This window comes from Neofelis nebulosa, chromosome 2, assembly GCF_028018385.1.
Source record: "Neofelis nebulosa isolate mNeoNeb1 chromosome 2, mNeoNeb1.pri, whole genome shotgun sequence".
Taxonomy (NCBI): Eukaryota; Metazoa; Chordata; class Mammalia; order Carnivora; family Felidae; genus Neofelis; species Neofelis nebulosa.
The window spans coordinates 218,387,207-218,410,385 of NC_080783.1; the positions used below are offsets into that span (position 1 = coordinate 218,387,207).

Consider the following 23,179-nt stretch of genomic DNA (forward strand, 5'->3'; position numbering starts at 1 on the left):
GCGTCGGCGGCGGCGCAGTACGCAGGCGCGGCGGGCGGGTTTCCCCGGGCTACAGCCGGCGCCGTCGCCCGCTCGTCGGCCGCCCGGCGCCATGGCGGGCTGCGCGGCGCGGGCTCCGCCGGGCTCCGAGGCGCGCCTCAGCCTGGCCACCTTCCTGCTGGGCGCCTCGGTGCTCGCGCTGCCGCTGCTCACGCGCGCCGGCCTGCAGGGCCGCACCGGGCTGGCGCTCTACGTGGCTGGGCTCAACGCGCTGCTGCTGCTGCTCTACCGGCCGCCGCGCTACCAGGTGCGGGCCGGGCGGGGGTGGGCCGGGGCCGGGGCGAGGGCGGGACCCGGGTGGGTTGGGCGCAGCGCGCGGGCTCCGTCCCCCTCGGGGTCGGGGTGGGCCGGGAGCTGGGCCTGTGGGAGGGACCGCCTCCCCCGGGCGTGTTCTTTCTCCGGAAGTTCAGTTCGCAGGAGGGACCCCGCCTCGCCAGGCTGGGGGGGGGGGGGGCGGGGCGTGGGTCGCGGGCCCTCTCTCTCCCGCGGAGTGGGTGGGAAGTTGCAGTTGGTGCGGTTCAGCAGCTGCGCTTGGCGTGGGGAGGAAGCGGGCCCACGAGTTCCTTTATGTCATTTAAGTTGTGGAGACACACTTAACCTGCCGCCAAGTCAGGTCAGAAGCCCCCGCAGTGTGACTCGGAGGGGGTTGGGCACAGAGCCCCGCACGTCCCCGACTAGACTTGCTGCGTGGACTTGGGAGAGTCTGGCCAGTAAACGAGGTTCATGCGGTGTTCCCACTGCTCTGAATCATAATAGCAGTAATGATAGCAATGGTAGCTCGAACTTACTCACAGCACTCTTAAGTGCTTTATGCGGGTACTCTTCACAGCAGTCCTAAAAGGTAGGTAGCATTGTTGTCCCCGTTGTGTATAGGGGGGAAACGGAGGTCCAGAGAGGTTAAGTAACTTGTCCAAGGCCACACAACCAGAGAGGGGTGGATGCGGGATTTGAACCCCAGGCACGTTTGCCTTACCCTCTTAGTCTCTGAGCAGATCAGCTCTAAGTGTTTCCCAGTAGCCTACTTGTCCCAAGGAAGTGGGGTGTGTGCTCTTGCAGCCCGGATGTGTGCTCAGGGAACAGCCCGGTGACTGAGCTGCTTTTGGGTCCATTTCAGATAGCCATCCGAGCTTGCTTCCTTGGCTTCGTGTTCGGCTGCGGCATGTTGCTAAGTTTTAGCCAGTCTTCTTGGAGTCACTTTGGCTGGTAAGATGTATTTGGGGGGAAGAGTGGTTTTGAGGCGAGGGTGGGAGGATCAGAGGGTCAGAAGTGGTATATCCTCATCCCTGTGTCTCCTCTCTGACTGGCTGAAGGCTGTTGAGGATTCTGTACGGTCTCTGATGTCCAGCTAGATCCCTGTGTCTCGGACCTTGAGAACTTGTGCCCATCGGTCGCTTCTGTTGCAGGCAGAAACAGGTCTCCCTGGCACCCTCCCCATAGGCGCCTTCATCAGTAATGTGATGAGCCCTTCCCAGAAGAGGGTACAGGTCCTCAGTGACAGGAAGGGGCAAGGCTCTGGCTCGTCTTCACAGGCCTTTTCCGTCTCTAATTTCTATTAGGTCACATCTAGCGCCTCCCCCACGGCCACTGTAGGATTTTCCCCTACACTATGATTTCAGTCCCTTGAGCCTTCTAGTCCCTGACCTGGATATGAACCAGTGGCTTCAGGTAAAAGGCTTTATCTCCCGTTATCAGTTCTCTGAGCCATCTAATCCTTCTTTGCTGGAGTTATTTGTTTTGCTGAATTTTTGTATTCAACATACATCACTGCTTTGTTTTGACTGTGTTCCACTTTCATATTTTACTGTGTGGTGTGGTATCCTTTCTAAAAGACTGAAGGGCCCATAATGCCTTCATGACCCTAGTCTGTTTGTGGGGTCTGTTACATTCAAAAGTAGTCTTTTCAAAGCCCCGCCTTCTGCAGACCCGAAGAGTAACGTTACATGTGGGTGCCTGATGTCCACTCTCAGGTAGGTGACAGCAGGACCTCCTCAGAGAATTCAGGGACAGTTTGGCAGACCCAGATCTGCACTTGGCCTTATGGCCAACTTGATTCCCTTGCCCCAACTTACCTCTCTTTCTTTTTGTTTTTAAATAGGTATATGTGCTCCTTGTCACTATTCCATTATTCTGAATATTTGGTCACAGCAGTCAATAACCCCAAAAGTCTGTCTTTGGATTCCTTTCTCCTGAATCACAGTCTGGAGTACACAGTAGCTGCTCTTTCTTCTTGGATAGAGTTCACACTCGAAAATATCTTTTGGCCAGGTCAGTGTGTCCCACGTTTCCCTCTGGAGGGGAGAAGGGTGGCTTCTGTGCAGGCCTGAGGGTGGTGACGTGGGCTCGCCTCCCAGGTGTAATCTCCCCGAGTGGCTTTCCCCAGCTCTCCGTCCTCACTAAGCTCTTTATAAAGGACAAGCACAGCTTGTGGGTTCCGCTTCCGGATTTTGAACGGAGGACATGTTGACCGTTTGCTTTAAGCCTTCCACGACGTGCCGCACTACCTCATGTGAAGTCCCGACCTTCGATAGTTATAATTCTAATTTTACAGTAGAGATTTGCATCTGTTCATTTTCTGTGACTTGAGACTTTTCGTGTCAAGATGTTATTAGCAAAAACCTCTGCATCTGAAACCTACTCTCAAATGGAACTTTCCACAGCAAATTAAGTAAAATATATGTGGTTCCCAGGATTTGGTAAAGGGCCAGAATGGGAAACATTGGATCCCTCTCTGCTTCACTTAGCTGTCCTTGTCCCCAAGGGAAGGAGGGGCATGTGACAGAGGGACACGGATGGAGAGCTCATCAGGTCTTTGCCATGATGCTCTAATCGGGTTGTTGGCACTTGAAGCAAATGAACAGCACGACTTAGGGGAATGTGTTTTGCTTATAATTAAATTTTAATGTGATGACAAATGCTAATTGCCCACTAGCATGTTTCCTAATGTTGCTGGCCTTGGAGAAATAGGTTCATTTTAAGCATTTGCAGGGGGAGCTCCATGGGCCCATGTCTTCACTTCCTGTCTGTCACATGTCTCTCCTCCAGAACTGAAGCAGATCACCTGGCTCAGTGCCTTGGGGTTGCTGATGGTGGTCTTTGGAGAATGTCTGAGGAAAGCGGCCATGTTCACAGCTGGTTCCAATTTCAATCACGTGGTGCAGAATGAAAAATCAGAGACTCATACCCTGGTGACAAGCGGAGTGTATGCTTGGTTTCGGCATCCTTCTTATGTTGGGTGGTTTTACTGGAGCATTGGAACCCAGGTACAGTATCAGAAATGACAGTGGTTGCCTTGGATTTTTTTTACATTTTAAAAAATTTAACGCCGTAAAATGTACCATTTTGAAATGTACAGTTCAGTGGATTTCATTGGATCTGCAGGGTTATTGGTCTCCTTCAAATAGGTGCATGTGCCCTCTGTTGTGTTTCAGTGGGTGTAGAAGGGGCAGGTTACCACACAGGATTTATTTTCTCTTTTCTTTTCTTTTCCTTTCCTCTTTCCTTTTTTCTCTTTTCATTTATTTTTTTAAAGTTTGTTTTGAGAGAGACCACGCATGAGCATGAGTGGGGAGGGGCTGGGAGCCAGGGAGAGAGAATCCAAAGCAGGCTCTACCCTATCAGCACACAGCCTGACTCGGGGCTCAGTCTCTCGAATGGTGAGATCATGACCTGAGCCAAAATTGAGTCGGACGCTTAACTGACTGAGCCACCCAGGCGCCCCAGGATTTATTTTAAAACTTTCATTTCTGAAACTTAAGACTGCTGCATTAACGATCGTACTCCCTGGGAACAAGTTGATTGTAGTTGAATCGTGTAATTTACCATAAATGCTGCCTATGTATTTAAGTGCTCTAGGACTAAAGAGTTTTCGTACCTCTTTGACCATAGGTCTTTTTACACTGTGGCCCGGCACACAGACATGCATGAAAACGGAACAGGTCTTTCCCAGAGCAATATTTGTTCTTACTGAGTACAAAATACTCCTGTTTTCTATCTTGTTATTTGTGATGCACTAAATGGATTTCGGGGCTCAGTAACAGGTTGTGGGCTGCAGTTGGGAAACCCTAGTATAGGGTGTGTTGGGAAGCCACATGTGGTTGCTGGCTGTGAGGGCACAGGCTCTGGGGCACTGACAGGGCCAGTCCTGGCTGTCATGTTGGCTGCTTGGCCTCTCTGTCCTCACACACTGAGGACAGCAGTGCCGCCCCATAGGTTCAGTGTAGGGGCTTATTGGTCGTAAAGGGCTTAACTTGTGCCTGGAATACGGTTAAGTGCCCAGTAAGTAGTGATGGGAATAAGAAGTCAAGGGCATGTGCCTGGCTCTTGGTGGAAATCGCCCACTGGGGGAAGACATGTGTCCGTAGGGGTCCATCAGAAGGGGCAGGGGTGGAGTAGTGGGTTTCCCACACAGCACAGGAAGTTCCTGAGAGCCGGGAGGTGTTCTTGGCCTGGAGGGACTGTTTGGCTGTGGATCAGTGGGGAAGACATTCTTAAGAGTGGAGAAAACACATGAGTAAGGAAGTGAGAGGCAGTCAGAGTGGGGGTACAGCCCAGAGAAAAGGGGCCAGAGGAGGTGGCCGAGGTGCTGCTTTTCTGGGTTGGGGCAGGGGAGTGGTTTGAAGAAAGAAGTGATTTCATAAGCTCAGGTAGCAGTGGATCTAGTACAGGGATGGGCTGGGGCGGCAGAGGGGCGGGTGGGGGGGGGGGGGGCGGGGCAGGGGCCGGGGACCAGGCAGCTGCAGGCTGGAGGCGGTGCATGGAACAGGAAGGGACAGGCTAGGAGCCCCACGGGGAGCTGCCATCAGCCTCGAGGACTGAAATCTGAGAAGTTGATGTTTTAATTTTTAGGTACCTCTCACATAAGAGGAACAACAGAAAAGCGTATGAAAGAAAACTGCCGTGATGAGCGTTTAGCTCTAATGTGAACGCGGTGGGGTGGTTTCGGTGCGTGTGCCCTGGCCGCTGCTCTCAAAGACCCTGATAGTATTTGAGAATCTCTGGGGCCCTTCCCTGACGGGAAGTCGACCGCGGGTGTTCAGGAGAAGCAGTGCTGCTGACGTTCGTGGTGTCGGAACACTCTGACCCCGATCGACTTTGTGTCCCCTGTCAGGTGATGCTGTGCAACCCCATCTGTGGCGTTGGCTACGCTCTGACGGTGTGGCGATTCTTCCGAGATCGGACAGAAGAAGAGGAGATCTCATTAATTCACTTTTTTGGAGACGAGTACCTGGAGTATAAGAAGCGGGTGCCCACAGGCCTGCCTTTTATAAAAGGGGTCAAGGTGGAGCTATAACATAGCAGGAGCGGGCCAGGCTGGGCCGAGGGGCCTCCCCCCTCCACACAGCCCGGGACAGAACTGCCTCCGGCAGCCACGCCGCAGAATGGATTTTCTGAATCATTTTATACGTCACCAGTTACTCTTCTGGAATATCACTCGAGACCAAACGGTCAGAAGGCCTTAGGACCAAAGGACCCCATACCCTAGAGCAGTCTGTTCTTGGGCTCAATCAAGGTAGGACATAGATTAAAGGTGGGCAAGGAGCAAATAACAGCAATATTCAACAGTGCCCCTCCAGAAGGGCCCTGGCGAGAGCCCATGGCCCACGAGGTATTTAGTGTAACCAAGACCCCTCGGGAGAGGTGGACTCGCTCATGATGTCGAGTAAGGCTTCTTCTGCAGGAAGGGGTATGTGGGCATCAGTGCTTAGTGTTAGAAATTCGTTCAGAATCTTTAACCGAAAAACACAAACAGCACAGCTTCGACCTCCTTCTTTCTGTGCTTAAGTGCATGAGCATCTATACAGTTTTAAGATAATTCTTTATAAGGCACTTTGGCTCTTAATATATTTAATCGTATTTACATATCTATTTTTTATAAATAGCAGTATAGATTCAGAGGGGACTCACTTGGTGTTTATAGCCCCAACTTTTATCTGGCAGAATGGACACCTCCAGACAACTTGGCTGAGTGGCTCTGTGTTCACAAGGGCACCCCTGGCCAGGGAGACTGGACCCCTGTGGCTTTCCCCGGGGTCCTGGCTCCCGTTCTTCTCCCCAGAGGGGGCTGTTGTCAGTGACACAGGCATGTCAAAGGGGTGTCATTTTTCCTTTAACAGAGAAATGCTCACTGAGCACGTGCTCTGTGTAAGGCGTCGTCAGACACCGGGAAGTATTGCTCTCCGTTGGTTTGGGATTTCAGTCTTTCACCATAGCTTATATTTTTGTTTCATTTGAAATCTCTCAACTGTTGATTTCTATGTTCTGTTCTCAGAACTTCACCATCTCTAACATCATCTCGCACTGTCTTTCCCAAGGGGGTTTACGCACACACCACTGCAACATTCAAGCAAGTCAGTGTACGAGAGTCTTAAATACAGCAAATGGTCCCGACGGAGATGTAGTCGGTATCTTTGTTTTTCAAGTTTGGGGAAAGTGGTTGGCTTTAAGTACGTAAGCTTTAGGGCCCTTGTTTAATTCTGGACCAGAGAGGGCCTTGGTCTCCGCGTGGAATCCTTCCTGCAGTTCCGCGGTGGCGCTAATGGAGCCTGATTACGACGGCTGCGGCGGCCCCGGCTGGAGGGCTGCTGTGCTGCCACGCCGTGCCGGGCGGCTTCGAGGAGCCACTTAACCTTTCCGTGCCTAGACTCCCCATCCGTAGAATGGGGTCAGTACCACCTACCTCATAGGGGTGTTGTGAAAACTTAGAAGAACAACGTCAAACGTTTTTAATACTTAGATGAGAGAGAATGGCGTAAATGAAATCTATCCTGTGTCAGAGTCACACAGATGTGGACGTTGCTTAGCTGTACCAGACGCTGGAAACGTGTGTTCGGAAGAGCATTTTACCAACTCAGAAACATCACTTGTTTCTAGATTTCATGGCCTAATTAATTTTTTTGTTATTATGTATACCAAAGAGGTTTACGGGTTTGTTGATTCCTGGGATGCCGCTCGCCCGTGTGAGCGGACTCTACCATCGGCCCTCGTGAGGGCCTTGCAGCCAGGCCGGCCGAGGCCGCCGCTGGAGCACTCAGCAGCAGGTCCTTCTGGCACGAACACTCCCCAGTGGGACTCAACATGCGCTTACTCTGGGAACTCGAGTTGACTCACTTCTGACTTGTTCTCCAGACCACGCTTAGCAAAGTCAGCTCCGCTCATTGGGACTGCAGAATGGAGGAGGGTGTGGCTGGGGTTTTGGCAGCCATCCCCAGCTGCTTGAGGGAAAGTGCTGTGCTGTATCTACCGGGATTGGACCCAACTTTCATTCCCACTGAGGGCTGTGAAGCTGTCTTTAATAGATGGAGAACAGCTAATGATGGCCCCCTGGCTTTGTGGACAGAAAGTCTGAAGGTGTTGGCATTTGGCGATCTCCTCTTGCCCCACCTGCTGGAATTCTCAAAGCCCACCTTCCTGCCGGGGCCCTGAGCCCAGAACGTGGGCCTGGTGTTTTGTGGCAAGGTGCTGCTGTTACACCACCTGGGCTTTAAAGAGCTCTTCCAGGGGCGGGACTAGGGGGGCGCCCTCACCCCGACTTGTACGCCCAGGGCAGAAGTGAGCAGTTACTTAGGGAGAAAAGATGAACTGCTTAGGGGCAGGATTTGGCAAGTGATTGACTTTCATCTAGTACTGACATTTTCAGATTATTTTTAACTTTATAAATTTAGCAGTGACAGTGTGCATGCAGAGAATCAGGTTAATGAAGTGCAGGCTTTTGGGGTATTCCCAAAAGCTTTTGGGTAAAGGCCACGTCACCAGTTCCCTCAAATTAAGAAACTGTCAAGAGATTACTTACTTTTTCCATTGCAGGTTTTAAAGTGGAGATTCTTAAATGGAAAAAAAGGCCCTGCACAGAACAAAGCTACTTTGAAGCAGCGTAAAGTGAGACGTTTTATGAGGATTTGCAGGCTGTGGCCGAGAATAGCAGCTCGCAGAAAAGAGGTAGTGAGTGGGGTGAGCCTGGCCGAAAGCGAAAGGCAGCGTACCCCACTGCCCCTTCATCTGTATGAACTGCTTCTTGAGCCTCAAAACTAAACTTGATTAGTCCCTTCCATTTATTTAACACTCTGAGTGATGGACACGATAGGGAAGTATCCCTAAACCAATACACGTGTTGGTAGCTTAGGCTCAGGAGGGCCGGCCACAGCTCCAGCTTTTTGGTAGCAGCCCCTCCGTAATAGGCACAGTGACCCCCACTGTCCCTTCTCTGCACTTTCTTACTGCCTTAGATAGTTGCGATCTCCCACCACATCTTGCTCCTGTAGTGGCTCGATGAGGTTGGTGGGAGAGGCTTGCTCTCTGCGCCCTGCTGTGAGAGCTTGACGCCTTGTCCTGGGCCCCGAGGGCCAGCCGGCAGGGGTGGTCCCAAGCGCTTGCTCTAGAGGAAGCCGTCCCATAGCTAGGAGAGTAATTTAATGGAGTAATTATTTTACTCTTCTTTTTACATGCAGAAATGTTTATTTAAGTATTTCAAATTGGATTTTCTTTCACAGATACTGATTATTTCCAATTCTTAAATAAAACTGTACTTGATTTCACTATGAGCGGTAGCGTGATTGTGTGGGATGTAGGAACTCTAAGATCACGTCATCACTGGCTAAGAAATGTCCGGGACCTACAGCATAAAACCAGATGTGTTTTGCCCCTTCAATTCAGTTTTGAATTCTAATCTGTAACCAGTTTGTTGTGACGAGTTCCTCCTGCCTTTTAGGCTCCCTTGGGTTTAGGCTTTGGAATGAGGACATCAGTGCTCTGAACGCAGGGGCAGAACGGTGGATGTTGACGTGACATTTTCACGGATTGATGTGCTGCCCTACCTGGCACATGGAAGCCATTTGCTGTTCATTTTTTGGTGGTGGTTTTTTTTGTTTTTTGTTTTTAAGTTTATCTATTTTGAGAGCGAGAGGGAGAGTGCAGGTGGGGAAGGGGCAGAGAGAAAGGGAAAGAGAGAACCCCAAGCATGCTCCATACCACCGAATGCACAGCCCAGTGCAGGACTTGAGCTCGTGAACTGCAAGATCATGCATGACCTGAGCCAAACCAAAGGTGGAAACTTAACCGACTGAGCCAGCCAGGCGCCCCATCCGTTTGCTGTTTGAACCACCACATCGAGCTGGATGCTTCCTTAAAATGTGACTGTGTGGACATTTTAACTCCAAAACTTAAAATTTTAGGTCATCTGGGTTAATTTTCCTCTTTAAAGCATTTGTGAAATTACGCTTGATAGAAAGGACACCATGTAGGAGTAGGAATTTCTGGAGAAAGGATTCTGAGTCATCCTTTAGTAATACCAGTAGAAGGTGAACACGAGAGTGACCGTTGTCTGGAGAAGCAGCAGAAAGTTGTGGGGAAGTTGTACTGACCCTCTCCTGCAGCCCGTGCCACTGGCCGCCTCTCCTTTGCCCTGGCAGCTCAGTCCTTCCTTGACAGGAGAAAATGGGAGTGACAGTTTTCCCTTTTGCTGAGTCAGTGCTCAGATTACCGCCTGGAACTTCCCAGCGGGGCCGTGGCTCAGGACACCCTGAATTCTTGGGAGGCAGGCACGGCAGGGCTGTCTGCGCACGGCCCCTGACGGGGGCAGGGCCTGGCGCTCCCGCAAAGGAGGTGCCAGGCCAGCGAGGGGCTTGCGCGGCACGTTCATGTGTTCACTCTTTCCAGGCGGACTGGGGCGTCGCCCCCAGTCCCCCTGAGGAGGACTGAGACTTCATGCAGCGCAAACACAGGGAAGAGTGAAACTTAAGCCAAAGAATCTGAGATTAGGACCGGTCGGAGTGTCTGGGTTTTTCCGCTGATTAGTGACTACCCCTTATGACATACCTGGTGGGAATAACCTTTCTTAAATATCCCAGTCTTGAACTGCGTGCTGTGAAATGCCCACCCCTCCGGACCAGTCCCGTTTGCTAAGTCGGGCGCTCTCTCTGTGTTGGGCCCTCGCCCCCGTTTTTTGGTTTGGGTCTGTGAGGGTCTTTGTTTTTCAGTGGAGACTCTTCTTTGAGGCTGTTTGGAGTCCGGCTGTTCCCTCTGGGTTCTGACGTCTTCTCTCTCTTCTCTGCGACACTCACCGGGTCATTCCTAAAGGGACACTTGGCATGAGTGCTGCCTGGCACCCCCCATTTCACTGTGTGCCAGCACCAGCATGGCTCCTGGGATGGGAAGCCTTTCTGGACGACACCAGTGGGTGAACCAGAACCTTCTCTCCTAAAGGACTCTCCTTTCGTCTCTAATGGTTTTTAGTTTCCAAAACATCGGCAGCTCAGGCTACGTCTGTGGCTCGCAACAACAGCTTTGAATGGACAGTCCTCTGACGCATCTGAGCCGAGCGTGGTGCCCAGGAGGGTGAGACTAGTTTCTGCTCTGTCACCAGCCACTCTAGACCGTGGCAGGTGCTCTGTGCCCTCCAAGCTCTCTTAGCTCTGGTCTCCTGCAGCCCTGGTCTATGCCCCGTGCACAGCAGGCTTAACTGAGAGCAAAATACTGCAAGATCAGCCCGTGACAGTGACGGATCTGTTACCACACATTCTTCTCTTTCTCTGGCAAGGATTTTGGCAAACCCCGTGGTTCCAGTGACTAGTGATGCTCCCACTTGGAGGAGAGAACCCTCAGTTACTTTTCCTCATTCAAGTGAATCTGACTCACTTGGTGTAAATGCCTACGAGCCAGTCTCCGGTGCCTGCAGCCCTCGGTGGCATGAATGGTGCAGGCAGCAGCCGTGGCCATCTGCAATTCTGGAGTGCGGGTCACGTCTCCTCTATGAAGCCGCCATCCGGGTTCAGAACCCCTCTGACCCGTGTTTTACAAACAGACCCAGCCAAGGCTCTAGAGCTGGTCAGTGGCAAGCCTGGACCGAATGGGAAAGAAAACCCGGGACCTGTCTCTGAGATCGAATCTGCTGGAAAGACTCGCCTTACCTGGCCTGGGTCTCAGCACTGACGTCCTCCTTGTGCGTGTTCTGTAGGTGGTCCAGCTGTTCCCCTGCGGGCACCTGAAGCCTGTGCGGGAGAGACCGTTCCCGGGAGGCTCGAAGGCAGCAGAACCAGTCACCGTCCTTCAGCCCCCTCTTCGGACAAGACCAAACTGAATGAGGCACTCGGGCCTGCCTAGGGCTTGGGTCTCAGCTGTTTACTGAGGGCCAGAGCTGCTCCCGGGGACGGCAGCTGCGCTGTGGTTGGGAAGAAGGCACCGCGGGGCCAGGTGGTGGGGAATGGCAGGAACGGACACCTGCGTGTCCCAGGATCCCTGGGACAATCTGGGAAGGGGGATCTGGTCTGGCTTCTCTGGGGAACTGAAAGGCCATTATGACTGTGGTGTGGCCAGGGGCTGCCATGGTCAGAGGTGGACAGGGAGGGTCCCGGAAGGGCTGTCGGGCCCCGGAGTGATGGGAACCCTAGGCTCTAAGACCACCACTGGCTGTGGAACACCCTAGAAGGGCCAGAGAGGGTCAGCGATGGTGGCGTGGCCTGGGGCTGCCGTGGGGACAGTAGGCAGAGACAGATACGTCAGCAGAATTCAGGGTATGTAGGAAATGGGGCAAAGGAAGGAAAGGAATCAGAAGGCCCCCTGGCCTTCTCACTTGGGCACCTGGGGGATGTGATACCACTCCTGAGGGGTACAAACAATGGCACGTTTGGGGGAGGAAATGGGGTTCTGCCATTGTGGGATCTGAGGCCCCCGTGACCTGTCCAAGTGGAGACATACCCCGCCCCAGGAGGAGGCAGCTGGAGAGGGGTCTGGAGCCCAGGGGGGCCTATGCCGGGGAGGGCTCGGGGGTGGTCAGTGGCACATTGGAGTTTTAAAGTGGGGGGACCGGATGGAGCCCCTTAAGCATAGGGTGTGGGATGGGGAGAGGCTCTAGGACTGAGCCCTGCGGAAAGCTGACACTTGGGCACTGAGCAGAGGTGGCAGAGCGGCCAGTCTGTAAAGGGACAGCCTGAAGGGCAGGAGGGAAACAGGTGTGGGCTGCCTCAGAAGCAAGACAGGAGCCTGGTGAAGCCAGCGGCCTGCTCTTGAGCGCCGGGAGAGCCCAAGCGCTGCAGCCAGAGGTCGCGGAGGACAACAGGCCACAGGAGCGGGCTCAGTGCAGACGGGGGTGGCGGGGGCGGGTTGTGGGCACTGGGAGAGGAGGAAGCAGAGGCAGCAACGCCAGCTGCTGGAAAATGGTGCCATGAAAAAGGACAGAGGCAGCCAGCCTCCCCCGCCCCCCCCCCCCCCAAACCTCCAGGAGCTGGGCTCCAGCCTGAGCTCCTCCTTTCCCTTTGCCAAAACCCACCGCTGGCGCCACATCCCCCGAGACAGGCGGGCAGGAGCACGTCCTTGAAGCTAGTTCCTCGCCGAAGCAGCACACAGAAGGAAACGTGCGCAAACTCTAAGAACGAGGCTCGGGACAGGCACGTGGCCTGCACAAGTGGGGCAGCGGCACCCGGAACGTCTCCTCCTTCCAGAGCCCCCACCCCCACCCGGGGATGACCACCATCCCGACTGCTAATGCCAGAGGTGGTTCTGTCTGGTTTTGACGTTTCCTAAACGTCTCATAAACGGAATCACACCGTCTGCGGAGCAAGCGACTCGGAATGGCAGCTTCGGAGCCGACGCGGCAACTGGTCCCGGGTAGACAGGGATTTCAGCGCAATTGCGCAGAGGCCAGGCTGCGTTTAACCTCTCCGTGCGCATGTCAGAATAGTCACCGGAGAGGTGGCTTGGCAGTTCTGGAGGAACACGGTCACCGCACGCTAGTTTTCCTTCTTCCTCAAACTCACGAAATCTCCAGGAAAGGGGCCAAAACAACAGGGGAAGGAGCCTCTCCAGGTTGAGGAGAGAAAAGGGTAACACCACAGTTTTGGAAGCTGGAGGGTAGTGGTAACCTCAGCAGCCGGGAGAAACCCGAGCTCGGAACGGACACGGGACACGCCCGGCCCTACTGCCTTCACACCACGGAATCGCCTCTACCAGGGAGGACGGGATAGAAATAGGGAGGGGGCCGCCTCAAGCTCCCCACGGCCGAGCGGCCTCCCCTCCCCCACCCCAGCCCCCTGAAGGGTTGGTCTCTGCGAAGGTACCAGGGTACAACACGGGTGGGAAACGAAAACCAGGGCTGCCTGCAAATGCTCCACACAGCGGCCGCCAGGAGGGAGACTGAGGAACGACAGGAAAAAAACCCTGCCCACCCCGGTCCCCCCACCCCCTTGCAGTGAAGTGCCACCCATGTGCTCTGAGTTTCTGGCCTGCCCCCTCTGCCCCCCACCCCTAATATGAGCACATGATCAAGGATGGCCTGAGAAAAGTCCTTAAAATGGAAGACAGAGAGAGGGGCGCCTGGGTGACTCAGTTGGTTAAGCGTCTGAGGTCATGATCTCACGGCTTGCGAGTTCGAGCCCCGAGTCGGGCTGTGCGCTCAGAGCCTAGAGCCTGCTTTGGATTCTGTGTCCCTCTCTCGCTCTGCCCCTCCCCCACTCACTCTCTGTCTCTCTCTCTCTCTCAAGAATAAACATTAAAAAAAATAATAAAATAATCCAAAAATAATAAAAATAAAACGGAAGACAGAAACCTAAACAAAAACTTGGAGGAAAGAGACTTAAGGGAGAAAGAAACAACAAACACCTATCAGCCTTGGAGGGGTAAGAGACTGTCCATAAAACAACAGAATGCTGTGTGTTTTGGGGGGGGGGGAGACCATGTTACAAAACAAGGGCTCTTGGAAATGGAAAACAAATTTTACACATTTTTATTTATTTTTGAGAGAGCACGAGCAGGGGAGGGGCAGAGAGAGAGGGAGACACAGAATCTAAAGCAGGCTCCAGGCTCTAAGCTGTCAGCACAGAGCCCGATGTGGGGCTCAAACCCACAGGCTGTGAAATCGTGACCTGAGCCGAAGTCGGATGCTTCACCGACTGAGCCACCCAGGCGCCCCCAAAACAATGAAATTTTAAAAAGAGCTCTTGGGAATTTTATTCAAAAATGAACTCAACAGAAGGGTTGGAAGAAAAGAAATCTCTCAGAAAGTGCAGCAGAAAGACAAAGAAGAAAGTACCGAGGAGGTACATCAGCCCAGGAAAGCCAATAGTCCAATAATAGGGATTCCAGGAAGAGAAGTGAAGAAATCAACTAATTCAAGAAGACCTGTCAAAACTGAAGGACATGGGGGCACCTGGGTGGCTTGGTTGGTTAGGTTGGTCATGATCTCACAGTTCCTGAATTCAAACGCCACATTGGCCTCTGCACAAGGAGCTAAGCCTCCTTGGGAATCTCTCTCCGTCTCTGCCCCTCCCCGGCTTGCTCTCTTTCTCTCTCTCTCAAAATGAACAAAACAAAAAACCTGAAGCACATGAACTTACAGACTGAAAGGTGCTTCCTAATGGATGGAAGTAGACCCTCACCAGTGTGAAGTTTCAGAATGCTGGGACCAGAGAAAATTCCAGAAGCTTCGAAAGAGAATAAGTAGATCTCATCACAAAGATTAGGAGTCAGAATGCCTTCAAACTTCTCAAAGACAATCTTGGAAGCAAGGAAATACAGTGATGCCTTCAAAGACAATCATTTCCAATCTAGAATTTCACGACTTATTTGTTTGAGAGAGGGAGACGGCAAGCACGGGCAGGGAAGAGGGGCAGAGAGAGAGAGAGAAGAGAAGAGAAAGAGAACCTCAAGCAGCCTCCACACTCAGCAAGGAGCTTGGTGAGGGGCTCAGTCCCACAACCCCGGAATCATGACCTGAGCCAAAATTGAGTCAGATGCTCAACCAACTGAGCACCCCAGGCACCCCTCCAGTCTAGAATTCGATACCCAGCAAAATCATCAGTCAAGTGCAAAAGCAGAATATAGACATTTCAGACTTGTGCTGTCCAAAATATGTACCTCCTGTGCACCCTTTTCCAAAGAGTCATGGAAGGGTGCAGGGGCAAGGCAACGGGAGTCCCCCAGAGGGTGGTGGAGAAAGACTTCAGGCAGACCGCGGTCAGACCTACAGGGCAACCAGCCCACCCTGGAACCAGGTGATGCAAGAGACAAGCACATTGAGAACCTGCCACCAACATCCCTCTGCCACTGTAACACCTTTTGATGCCCAAGTATGGTGCTGAGAGCCTAGAGTTGGCTTAACCATGTAGGGAGGCAGTTCTGCCCTCTCCTCCGTGTCCTGCTGCCTGGATCTGTCGAGGGCCCTCATTTCACCCCTAAGAAGTGTCTTCTGCTTTGGCCTATTCCTGAGGGCTAGAGGGGGGCAATGTTGTGCCTCGAAGCAGAAACTCCGAGCAGCCAACTCATTCTGTGTCTTTGAGAGATGTCCAGCACCTGGTCTGCCCAGATGCCCTGAGTAAACCCTCGTGACCTGGCCCACTGACTTCCTAAAAGGAGCTCTTCTGCACGTATGGCACCTTGTCCACACACATTCAGAAGTGTCTTGGCTCCCCTGTGAACAACCCCTGCTCTCACCTGGGCTCCAGTCGCTCCTTCACCTTGGCAATGGAGCGGACGTAGGGCGTGATCTGCTTGGTGATGCTGGTCAGGTAGGCATTCTCCTGCTTCAGCTGGAGAAGGTCACGGAGCTGGGCTGTGGGGGCCAATGCCAGAGCGTTGGGTCTTGTTGGCTTCAGGTTCTTCTTGTCAGGCTCACACCTTCTACGTATCTATCCCAACTACGTCATCGATTGCCTCTTTAATTAAAGAGCATCGTGAGACTTGTGCAGGTATTCTGTTTACTGAATCCTGACCTCACATGCATCATTTTGGGGCATTAGCAATCGTGAGGCAAAGTCAAGGGCTAAGGGGAGGAGCCTGGGAGTCTGTATCTGGTTAGTGGGTAACTGACTTCCTGCCCCTGCTAACACGTGGGTTAGCTCCAGGATGGGGCTGCACCCAGCAGCAGTTGCCTGGGACCTTCGTAGATCTCCTGCTCGTTAGCTACCCGCTGGTAGGATTCCTCCCAAATCTGAAAGAGAAAGGGAGTTGGACGTTGCATATGGCTATCAGCTGGAATTCCCACTGGTGGCATTTCTGTCCTCTAGCTACTCAGGTCCACATGGCACCCCCAGCTAGGTCACGGGGTTCCAGGCAGCAGAGAGCCTCATTCCAGAGCCTGCCACACGAGGGCCTCATGATGGACCAGGCCAAGCTCCTCCTACTCTCTCCTTCTCTCTCCTTCCCCTGTATGCCCGACAGGTGGGGCTGCAAGGGGCTCAGCGCCCGGGGAGGGTCTACCTCCTGGAAGACCGCTCTCATCCCCTCCAGGGAAGCGTACTCCAAGGCGATCTGCGCGTCCACCTGTGCGGACTTGTGCAGGATGTCTCCCATGATCTCCGCCTTGATGAGCGAGTGGTGTTTGGTGAGGTCCCGGTGCAGTTCCTGTACCTGGTCCTTCAAGTTCTGCATCTCTGCCTGCAGGCGCTGTGCACAGACACCTAGTGAGCGTGCCTCAGCAGAGGCACAGCCTCCAGGCCAGGTGGTCAGGACTCGATTTGGCCACTGCACGCTGGGCAGGCAGGGGTGGGGACATTCCCAGCCTGCAGGTCCCTGGCCCCGCTCACCCGGTAGGAGTCCTCATAGTGGCGGCAGTGCTCCACAAAGGGCGTATCCTCACCCTCGGCCAGCAGCACCTTGGTGCTGATGGACCGGTGCAGCGTGGGCTTTTGGATTAGTGACCCCAGCATCTTTCCCGCTGGGGAAGGGCAGCTGGGCCCCATCAGCACGTTGGGGCCTGAGCCCGCTGCTAGCCTGAGGGGGAGAGAGCCAGTGTGGATGCAGATGTGGGGGTGGGGGGGGGGTTGGGAGGGTCTCCCCTTCTCCAGGCTCTCAGCCTCTCCCCGGGACTGCACACCAGAACCACTTAGGAACTTTGAAAAAGTCTGCGCAAGGTGCACGCAAGACCAAGGACATCAGCATGGTGTTTAAAAAAATCCAGGGTAACGTCAATGTACAGGAAAAGGTCCATCCAGATGTGTCAGGGCTGGTGCATAATAAACTTTGTTCACTCACCCGCGGGACTCTGGGCATTTCACCTGACGCCCAGTGTCCCCTGACCGGGTCCCCGGGGTCCCTGGCACATACATCCAGCTCAAGCATTTCTCCTAAGTTCTCCTGGGTGTCTGGCTCTCCAGACTAAAGCCCGGAAGTCAGGCCTTACCCCAAGCTGCCCCTCCCTTCAGTCCCTAGGCGCCGGGGGCCCAGTGGCGGAGGAAATGAGCGGCAATTGGGGACAGTCCCGGGTCCTCTCTGTCCTTCCCTAACCAGGCTCTGCTCTGCCAGTTCTGCCCGGGGCTTCCGGTCCCTCCATCTGGGGAGGGCGGCAGGCAGCCTGTCCCTACCGCGACAGGGTACCTCGTGTCGCCCCCACACCCCGCCCCGGCGGCAGGGAGGGCGCCCCAGCTGCTCACGTGTTGGGGGCGGCCCCAGCCCCCGGCGCCCGGCGCGGCCCCAGCAGCAGCAGAGGCTCCAGGCAGCGCGCGAACTCGGCGCGGTAGTCGCTGGCGATCTGGGCGCGGGACCGGCTGGTGAGGCGGCTTCCTCGCCCCCTCCGGCCCCGCCCCGGCCCCCCCACCCCGCGCCGCCCCGCACCTTGCTATTCTGCGCTGGCCGGAGGCGCTGCGGCCGCGTGACGATGCCCTGCAGCCTCTCCAACAGCTCCTGCAGCGGGAGGAGGGCGCTCAGGCCCCCGGGAGCGGGGAAGGGGGGCTGGCGGGGCAGGACAGTGAGGCCCCGCGCCGCGAGGGCAAGGCTGACTTTGGCACTCACCTGGTACATGTTGGAATCCCTTCCCTGGGACTGTGCCAGAACCCCCACGCCACCCCAGCCCCCAAGTCCACAGGCAAGTTGGGGGGGAGCCGGACTTCAGTAGACACCCCACACTCTGGGCAGAGTGGAGGCTCCCGCTCCCCTCCAGGCTTTGCCGTCCTTTTAAAAGGGACTCAGCTGGCCCCTGAATGGTTTGCAGATGATGGTGCGGAGGAGGGGGAGGTCAGCCGCAGAGAGCCCTGGTCCAGACCCCGGGTGGCAGGCTGCCAGGCCCCGAGGTGGGAGTCCTGGGTGTGCAGGGTGGGCTTCTGATGGGGAGAGGGAGACCCCCTCAGGAGCCAGGGGGACTCACATAGCCCAGGTCCAGGAACTCAGCCTTATTGGCCAGGCTGAGGAAGGATGAACAGTTGACCAGGTGAACCTGCGGGCGGGACACTGCTCTGTAAATGGCGGGGTTGGGGGGGGGGTGAGTGCCCAGCCCTGTACCCCCAGCTCCCCTTACCTGCAGGGTGGGCAAGAGAGTGGCCAGGTGGGAGAGCTGCTCCTTGAAGGCCTTGTCCTTCTCTTCGTATTGGCTGGGGGAGGGGCAGGCAGCCTCAACTCCTAGGGGAGTGCCGCCCACCCCCAACCTGGGTTGGGGGGGGTGCTCAGAAAGGGGAGGTTCTATCTCCCCACCAGCTCTGTGCATCCTTCCCCGGCGCCCTGAGCCACCCGGCCCTCCTCGCCCAGATGTCTTGCTCCCCAGGGTGGGGCAGGGTCTGCCTAGGTCCAGGCAGGGAGATAGGTGTATGGAGGCCAAGGGACAGGGAGTGGAGACCCCGCCACCACTCACCTCTGCACCGCCTGCAGCAAGAGCGCTTTCCTCTCTGCCAGTTTGTCCTGGAAGGGATGGCCTGCTTCTGACTGGGCGAGGTCAGCCCGCCACCTCCCGGCCCAGCACTCCCCCACGCCTGGGGCCCAGCCACACACCTGGTTCCGCTGCTGTCCCTCCAACCTCCTGGCTCTTCCTGACTGCCCCCTACTGCCTGGGAGTCCAGGTGCCCTCACCTTAAATGTCAGCAGCTCCCCCGGGGTGGGGGGTGGGGGGCGGGGAGTGTTCCCTCACCACCCCGCACCTCTGGCACCAGCCTGGGGCTGGAACTCTCCCGGCCACCGTGATTAAGTAACTCCATGCGCGGCTGCCCTGCTACACCGGAAACTCCACGCGGGCGGGAGGTGGGGTGTTGTGGGTACCGAATTGTGGCTGATGAGGATGCTCAGCCTGTGGCTGTCGGGTGGGTCCCCACTACCCCTCACCTGCATGCTGCCGAAGAGGGCATGAATGGCGGCCTCCTCCTCCGCCGCGCTGCGCCGCACCTCCTCCACCATAGCCTGCAGCTGCGCGATGGCCTCCCGTGTGGCCGTCTGCAGGGCCTTCACGGCCTGGGAACAGGGCGGCCTCAGCCCGGCAGGCGCGCACCTCCCCTGACCCGGCGCGCTGGGCACCCCGCGCTCACCAGCACCGCCTGCTCCAGCCGCTCGCAGCCCTGCACGTAGGCTGACTCGAGGTCCACGCAGTGCGCCCGGCTCTCCCTGCGGGGACCCCGCGCGTCAGCCCCGCTCCCGGCTGCCCTCCGGCACCCCGTCGCCTCCCGCTCCCCCCTACCCACCCCTGCATGTCCCGGAAGCAGCGGATGCACAGCAGCGACTTCTTGTCGGTGGAGAACATGATGTAGGGCTCGGCGTGCAGCGCTGCGGCGGGGGCGGCGGGGGCGGCGGGGACGGAGGTGAGGGCTCCGGGCAGGCCCGCCCGGCCCGGCCCCGGCCCCCACCCGACACGCCGCACTCACTGCACTTCTGGAGCACGTCGCGGCTGCGCTGGCCCAGGGCCACGATGTCGTGGCGCGCGAACATGCGTGCCCGGTGCGTCTCATCGCGGCAGCGTGCGCACAGCGGCTGCCCACACGTGTTGCAGAAGTACGTGGTCTCTGCGTCCTAAGGACAGAGGACCAAGCGCAGCCTCAGCCTGCCCACGGGCCGAGGAGCCTGAGTCCCTGAGCACGCACGTGTCAGAGAGTGTCAGTCTGAGCCTGGGGCAGGCACGCGGCTAAATGCAGCCCTTCCGGGTAATCATGACGCTTGGATATACCCAGTTTACAGATGAGGGGTGGGGGGAGCAGAAACATTTTACCTACAACAAAATTTCGTGTTTGAAGGCTTCTCAAGCCCTCCTTGGCACCCTCAACAGTGGCCAAGTAACGGTGCCCACCCTGGCCATCTGTGTCACAACTTGGCTGGGAGAGGGAAGGAGGGCCCATTGGTTCCCTTCCCTACGCAAGACCTAGGGCTGAGAGGCCAGGTGTCCCACTGCCACTGTGGCTTTGACCCCAACAATGGCTGTGTAAGCACAGCCCCAACTCCTTACTTTGGCATTCAAGGCCATTTCCTTCCATGCTGTCCCTACCTCCAATCCCTAACCTCCCGAACTGTCGGCTCTCACTTGCCCAGCACATCCCGAGCTTTTGGGCCCACAGGACTGTCCTCCTGGGGCTTGGAATACCTCATCCAACCTTCACAGGCCAGAGTCCCGCGTGCCATTCACGTTCACAGCCCAGCCTGAAGCCTGGCCTCTGCTCCTCTTTCTTAGACTGGGGGAGGGGGGCAGGAACACCCCTCTCCAACAGCACATTGTCCTCACTTCCCCTTGGGTACAGGTAGCTCGGTCAGCTCCCCAGGTAGGAGCCCTCAAGGGCCATCCCAACTCCACTGCAAGTTTGGGGACTGGTAAGCCCTCCCCCAATGGAATGATGTTAACCTCTGCCACTATCTGGCTAGTGCCTCAGGTCACTTGTCCTGGACCTCAGTCTTCCCACCTGTAAAACGGGGCCCACATTTGGGATCCAGGGTGACTTAGGTTTTGGAAAATCCACGGAGGGACTAATCCTCTAAGGACATGTGGGGCACTCCCCCTCCCCCCAGGCACTCCCCCTCCCCACCCCACCCCCAGGCCTCCCTGCCTGCTTGCCGCACTCCAGGTCACAGTTGGCACACTGCACCACCTCCATGCCATCCCCTGAGCTGTCCACCAGGAACTGCAGCAGCCGATCCACAGGAGGGAGCCCGCTGGGGCCCTTCACCACCGTCTGGTGTCTGTGGAGAAGCTGCAGCCAAGATCCAGATGCCCCTTCCCCATGGCTCCTTATCTCCTTTCCCACCCACCCCCCCTCGCATTTCAGGCTGGAACTAAAAATAGGAGCTGGCGTCTGCTATAAATATCTCACCCAGTGCTCATTCTGACCCCGTCCCCCACTCTGCCCCATCCTGGGCGAATCCTGGGGGCCCATGGGGTTGGCGACCTGGGGTTTCAGAGGTGGACACCTCCCCTCTACCCCTTCTCATCGCATTGCACAAACTTAGGGCTAGCCCTTGTAACTTGAGCCAACATAACCTGCTTCTGTTGATCTAATACTCAAGGGATCCCCCAAGTGAATTACTGTCAGTGTTAGGGTTGCTGTGCTGAGATCCTGCACAGCCTTCCTCTCGCCTCCTTGGCTTTCTAGGGGAGGGCTTCTGCCAGTTACTCCGGGCCTCGGTTAACCTGCTCTGTACAATGGGCGGGAGCCCGCATTCTGGGGCTGAGAGGTGCGGGCTGGGGGCAGCCTCTCCCAGCGGCCTCTGCCGGGAGTCAGAGCCCTGCCCTCCCTGCACCTAGCCCCGCATCCAGACGGGGCCAGTCTCCCCGGGGGGTGGGGGGCGACCACTGGGCTTCGGGGCACTCACTGGCACAGCGGGCAGGCGAGGCGGCCGTCGGTGGCGCGGCCCCGCAGGCAGCCGGCACAAAAGTCGTGGAAGCAGTCCAGCAGGCACGGGCGCTCGAACTGTGCGTGGCACAGCGGGCACACCAGCGGGTGGCCGCTCGCGGCGTCCGGGGCCCCCAGGCCCTCCAGGGGCACGAAGATGGCTCCCGACATCTTCTGGAAAAGCTCAGGAAGGCGGCGGCGCGTGCACGGTGCGGGGAGCCGGCCGCGGAGCCCGCGCGTCCCCTCTGCCCGCGCGCGGCTCCCTCCCGTCTACCCCGCCCCGCCCCGCCCCGACGGGGCGTCCAGCGGTCGTGGGGCGGGGACCACCTAGGCCCGGGCTGGGGTCTGGAGCGGCCGGGGCGGGGAGAACCGGCAGCAGGCGTGCGGAGGGGTCGCGCCCTGTGCGCGCTCCCCGCCTCTCCCGCACCCCCTTGGTGGCCCCGGAAGGTCAGGCCGCAGGACCGAGCAATGCGTCCTACCCAACGTCTACCCTCCCCTGCCTCCTCGTCGCCCACCTCGCCTCACTCCCACCCCAGGAATTCCCCTCCCGGTGTCCTCTGGGTGACCTGCAGGCGACACCCCTTCCGCGCTGGACCGCAGCACTGCTCGGGCACGATGCTCCCGTGCACCCTTCCCAGGCCGGCCGCTGCGCCGCGACGAGGGCTCCCGCCACGGCCACGGTCACTCCGCGTCTCGCCCCGAGGGCAGAGGCGGGAACGCGGGGGCTGGAAAGGATCGCGCGGCGCGAGGGCCCGAGGCTCTGACTGGCTCCCGCCCGGTACCCGAGCCCGGAGCCTGGAACCGCAGGAGCGCCGCGCAGGGCGGGGCCGGAGGACCCCGACTGTGGGCTCCGCAGGGGTGCCGAGGCGCTCTGGCTAGGCCGGCTCTCTCCCGGACGACGGGGGCTGGGACACGAGTGGGTGTGCGGGTCCCCATTTCCTCCACGGCCAATTGGGGGCGCCAGAGAGCAGCGGCCGCCCCTCCGCAGACAGCGCGTGGGAGGGCCTGGAATCCCAGGCGGGCCTCTGGCTGGTTGGAGTCTCTCGGCCAAGAGACTGACCTCTCAGAGCCTCTCTGCTTGGGTGAAACAGGGCCTGCCCCTCGGTGATGCGCGAGAGTTTAATGAACTGAAATGAGCCTACTAGGCTTCTAAGTAATGAAGGCCTCAACCCCCATCACCAGCCGAGTTCCCCAAAGAAGGGGTGAGTTGGGGAGGGAGAGGAGTTTCTGAGCCTTTCCGGCAGAGCTCCCTCTGCTGTTCATGGCCAGGCCGGTCCTTGTTTATCCCAGTGTTATTTTCTCCAGAGTGCCTGCCATGCTTGGGTCATTTTCTACCTTGTCTGCACATGTTATCCTGAGCTCTGGGAAGGCAGCCTCTGTCTCTGCCCCTCCTGAAATCAGAGTCAAGCCCAGAGACTGACCCACAGAAGGTGCTGGATAAAATCTTATCAGTTAGGATGTAATATTTTAAAGCTAGGAGAGAATATTTAAAGCTGGGTTTTGAAGGATGAATAGGAGTTTGACAGTGGGAGAAAGGAAGAGAATTGTAGGTATAAACTACGTGTTCTTTCTCTCTCTCTCTCTCTCTCTCTTTTATTTATCTGTTTGTTTGTTTATTTATTTAGAGACAGAGAGAGCTCGAGCAGGAG

General features: G+C 56.6%; 2 protein-coding genes across 2 annotated transcripts; one reads left to right on the plus strand and one right to left on the minus strand.

The window, feature by feature from the left end:
• ICMT (isoprenylcysteine carboxyl methyltransferase) lies at positions 1-8,570 on the plus strand. Its single transcript, XM_058719303.1, has 5 exons — positions 1-286; positions 1,154-1,242; positions 2,135-2,304; positions 3,082-3,299; positions 5,147-8,570. The coding sequence occupies exons 1-5, from the start codon at positions 92-94 to the stop codon at positions 5,327-5,329; spliced, it is 855 nt and encodes a 284-aa protein (XP_058575286.1). The 5' UTR covers positions 1-91; the 3' UTR covers positions 5,330-8,570.
• Positions 7,896-22,493, minus strand: RNF207 (ring finger protein 207). Its single transcript, XM_058719302.1, is given in 18 exon segments — positions 7,896-10,051; positions 10,053-10,104; positions 10,941-11,021; positions 15,457-15,574; positions 15,901-15,952; positions 16,222-16,407; positions 16,548-16,734; positions 17,394-17,491; positions 17,575-17,643; positions 18,104-18,172; positions 18,254-18,326; positions 18,584-18,630; positions 19,048-19,173; positions 19,248-19,323; positions 19,401-19,482; positions 19,581-19,725; positions 20,748-20,880; positions 21,511-22,493. Coding segments are annotated over 18 exon segments (1,830 nt in total). The 5' UTR covers positions 21,702-22,493; the 3' UTR covers positions 7,896-10,006.
• Positions 22,494-23,179: the final 686 nt, after the last annotated feature.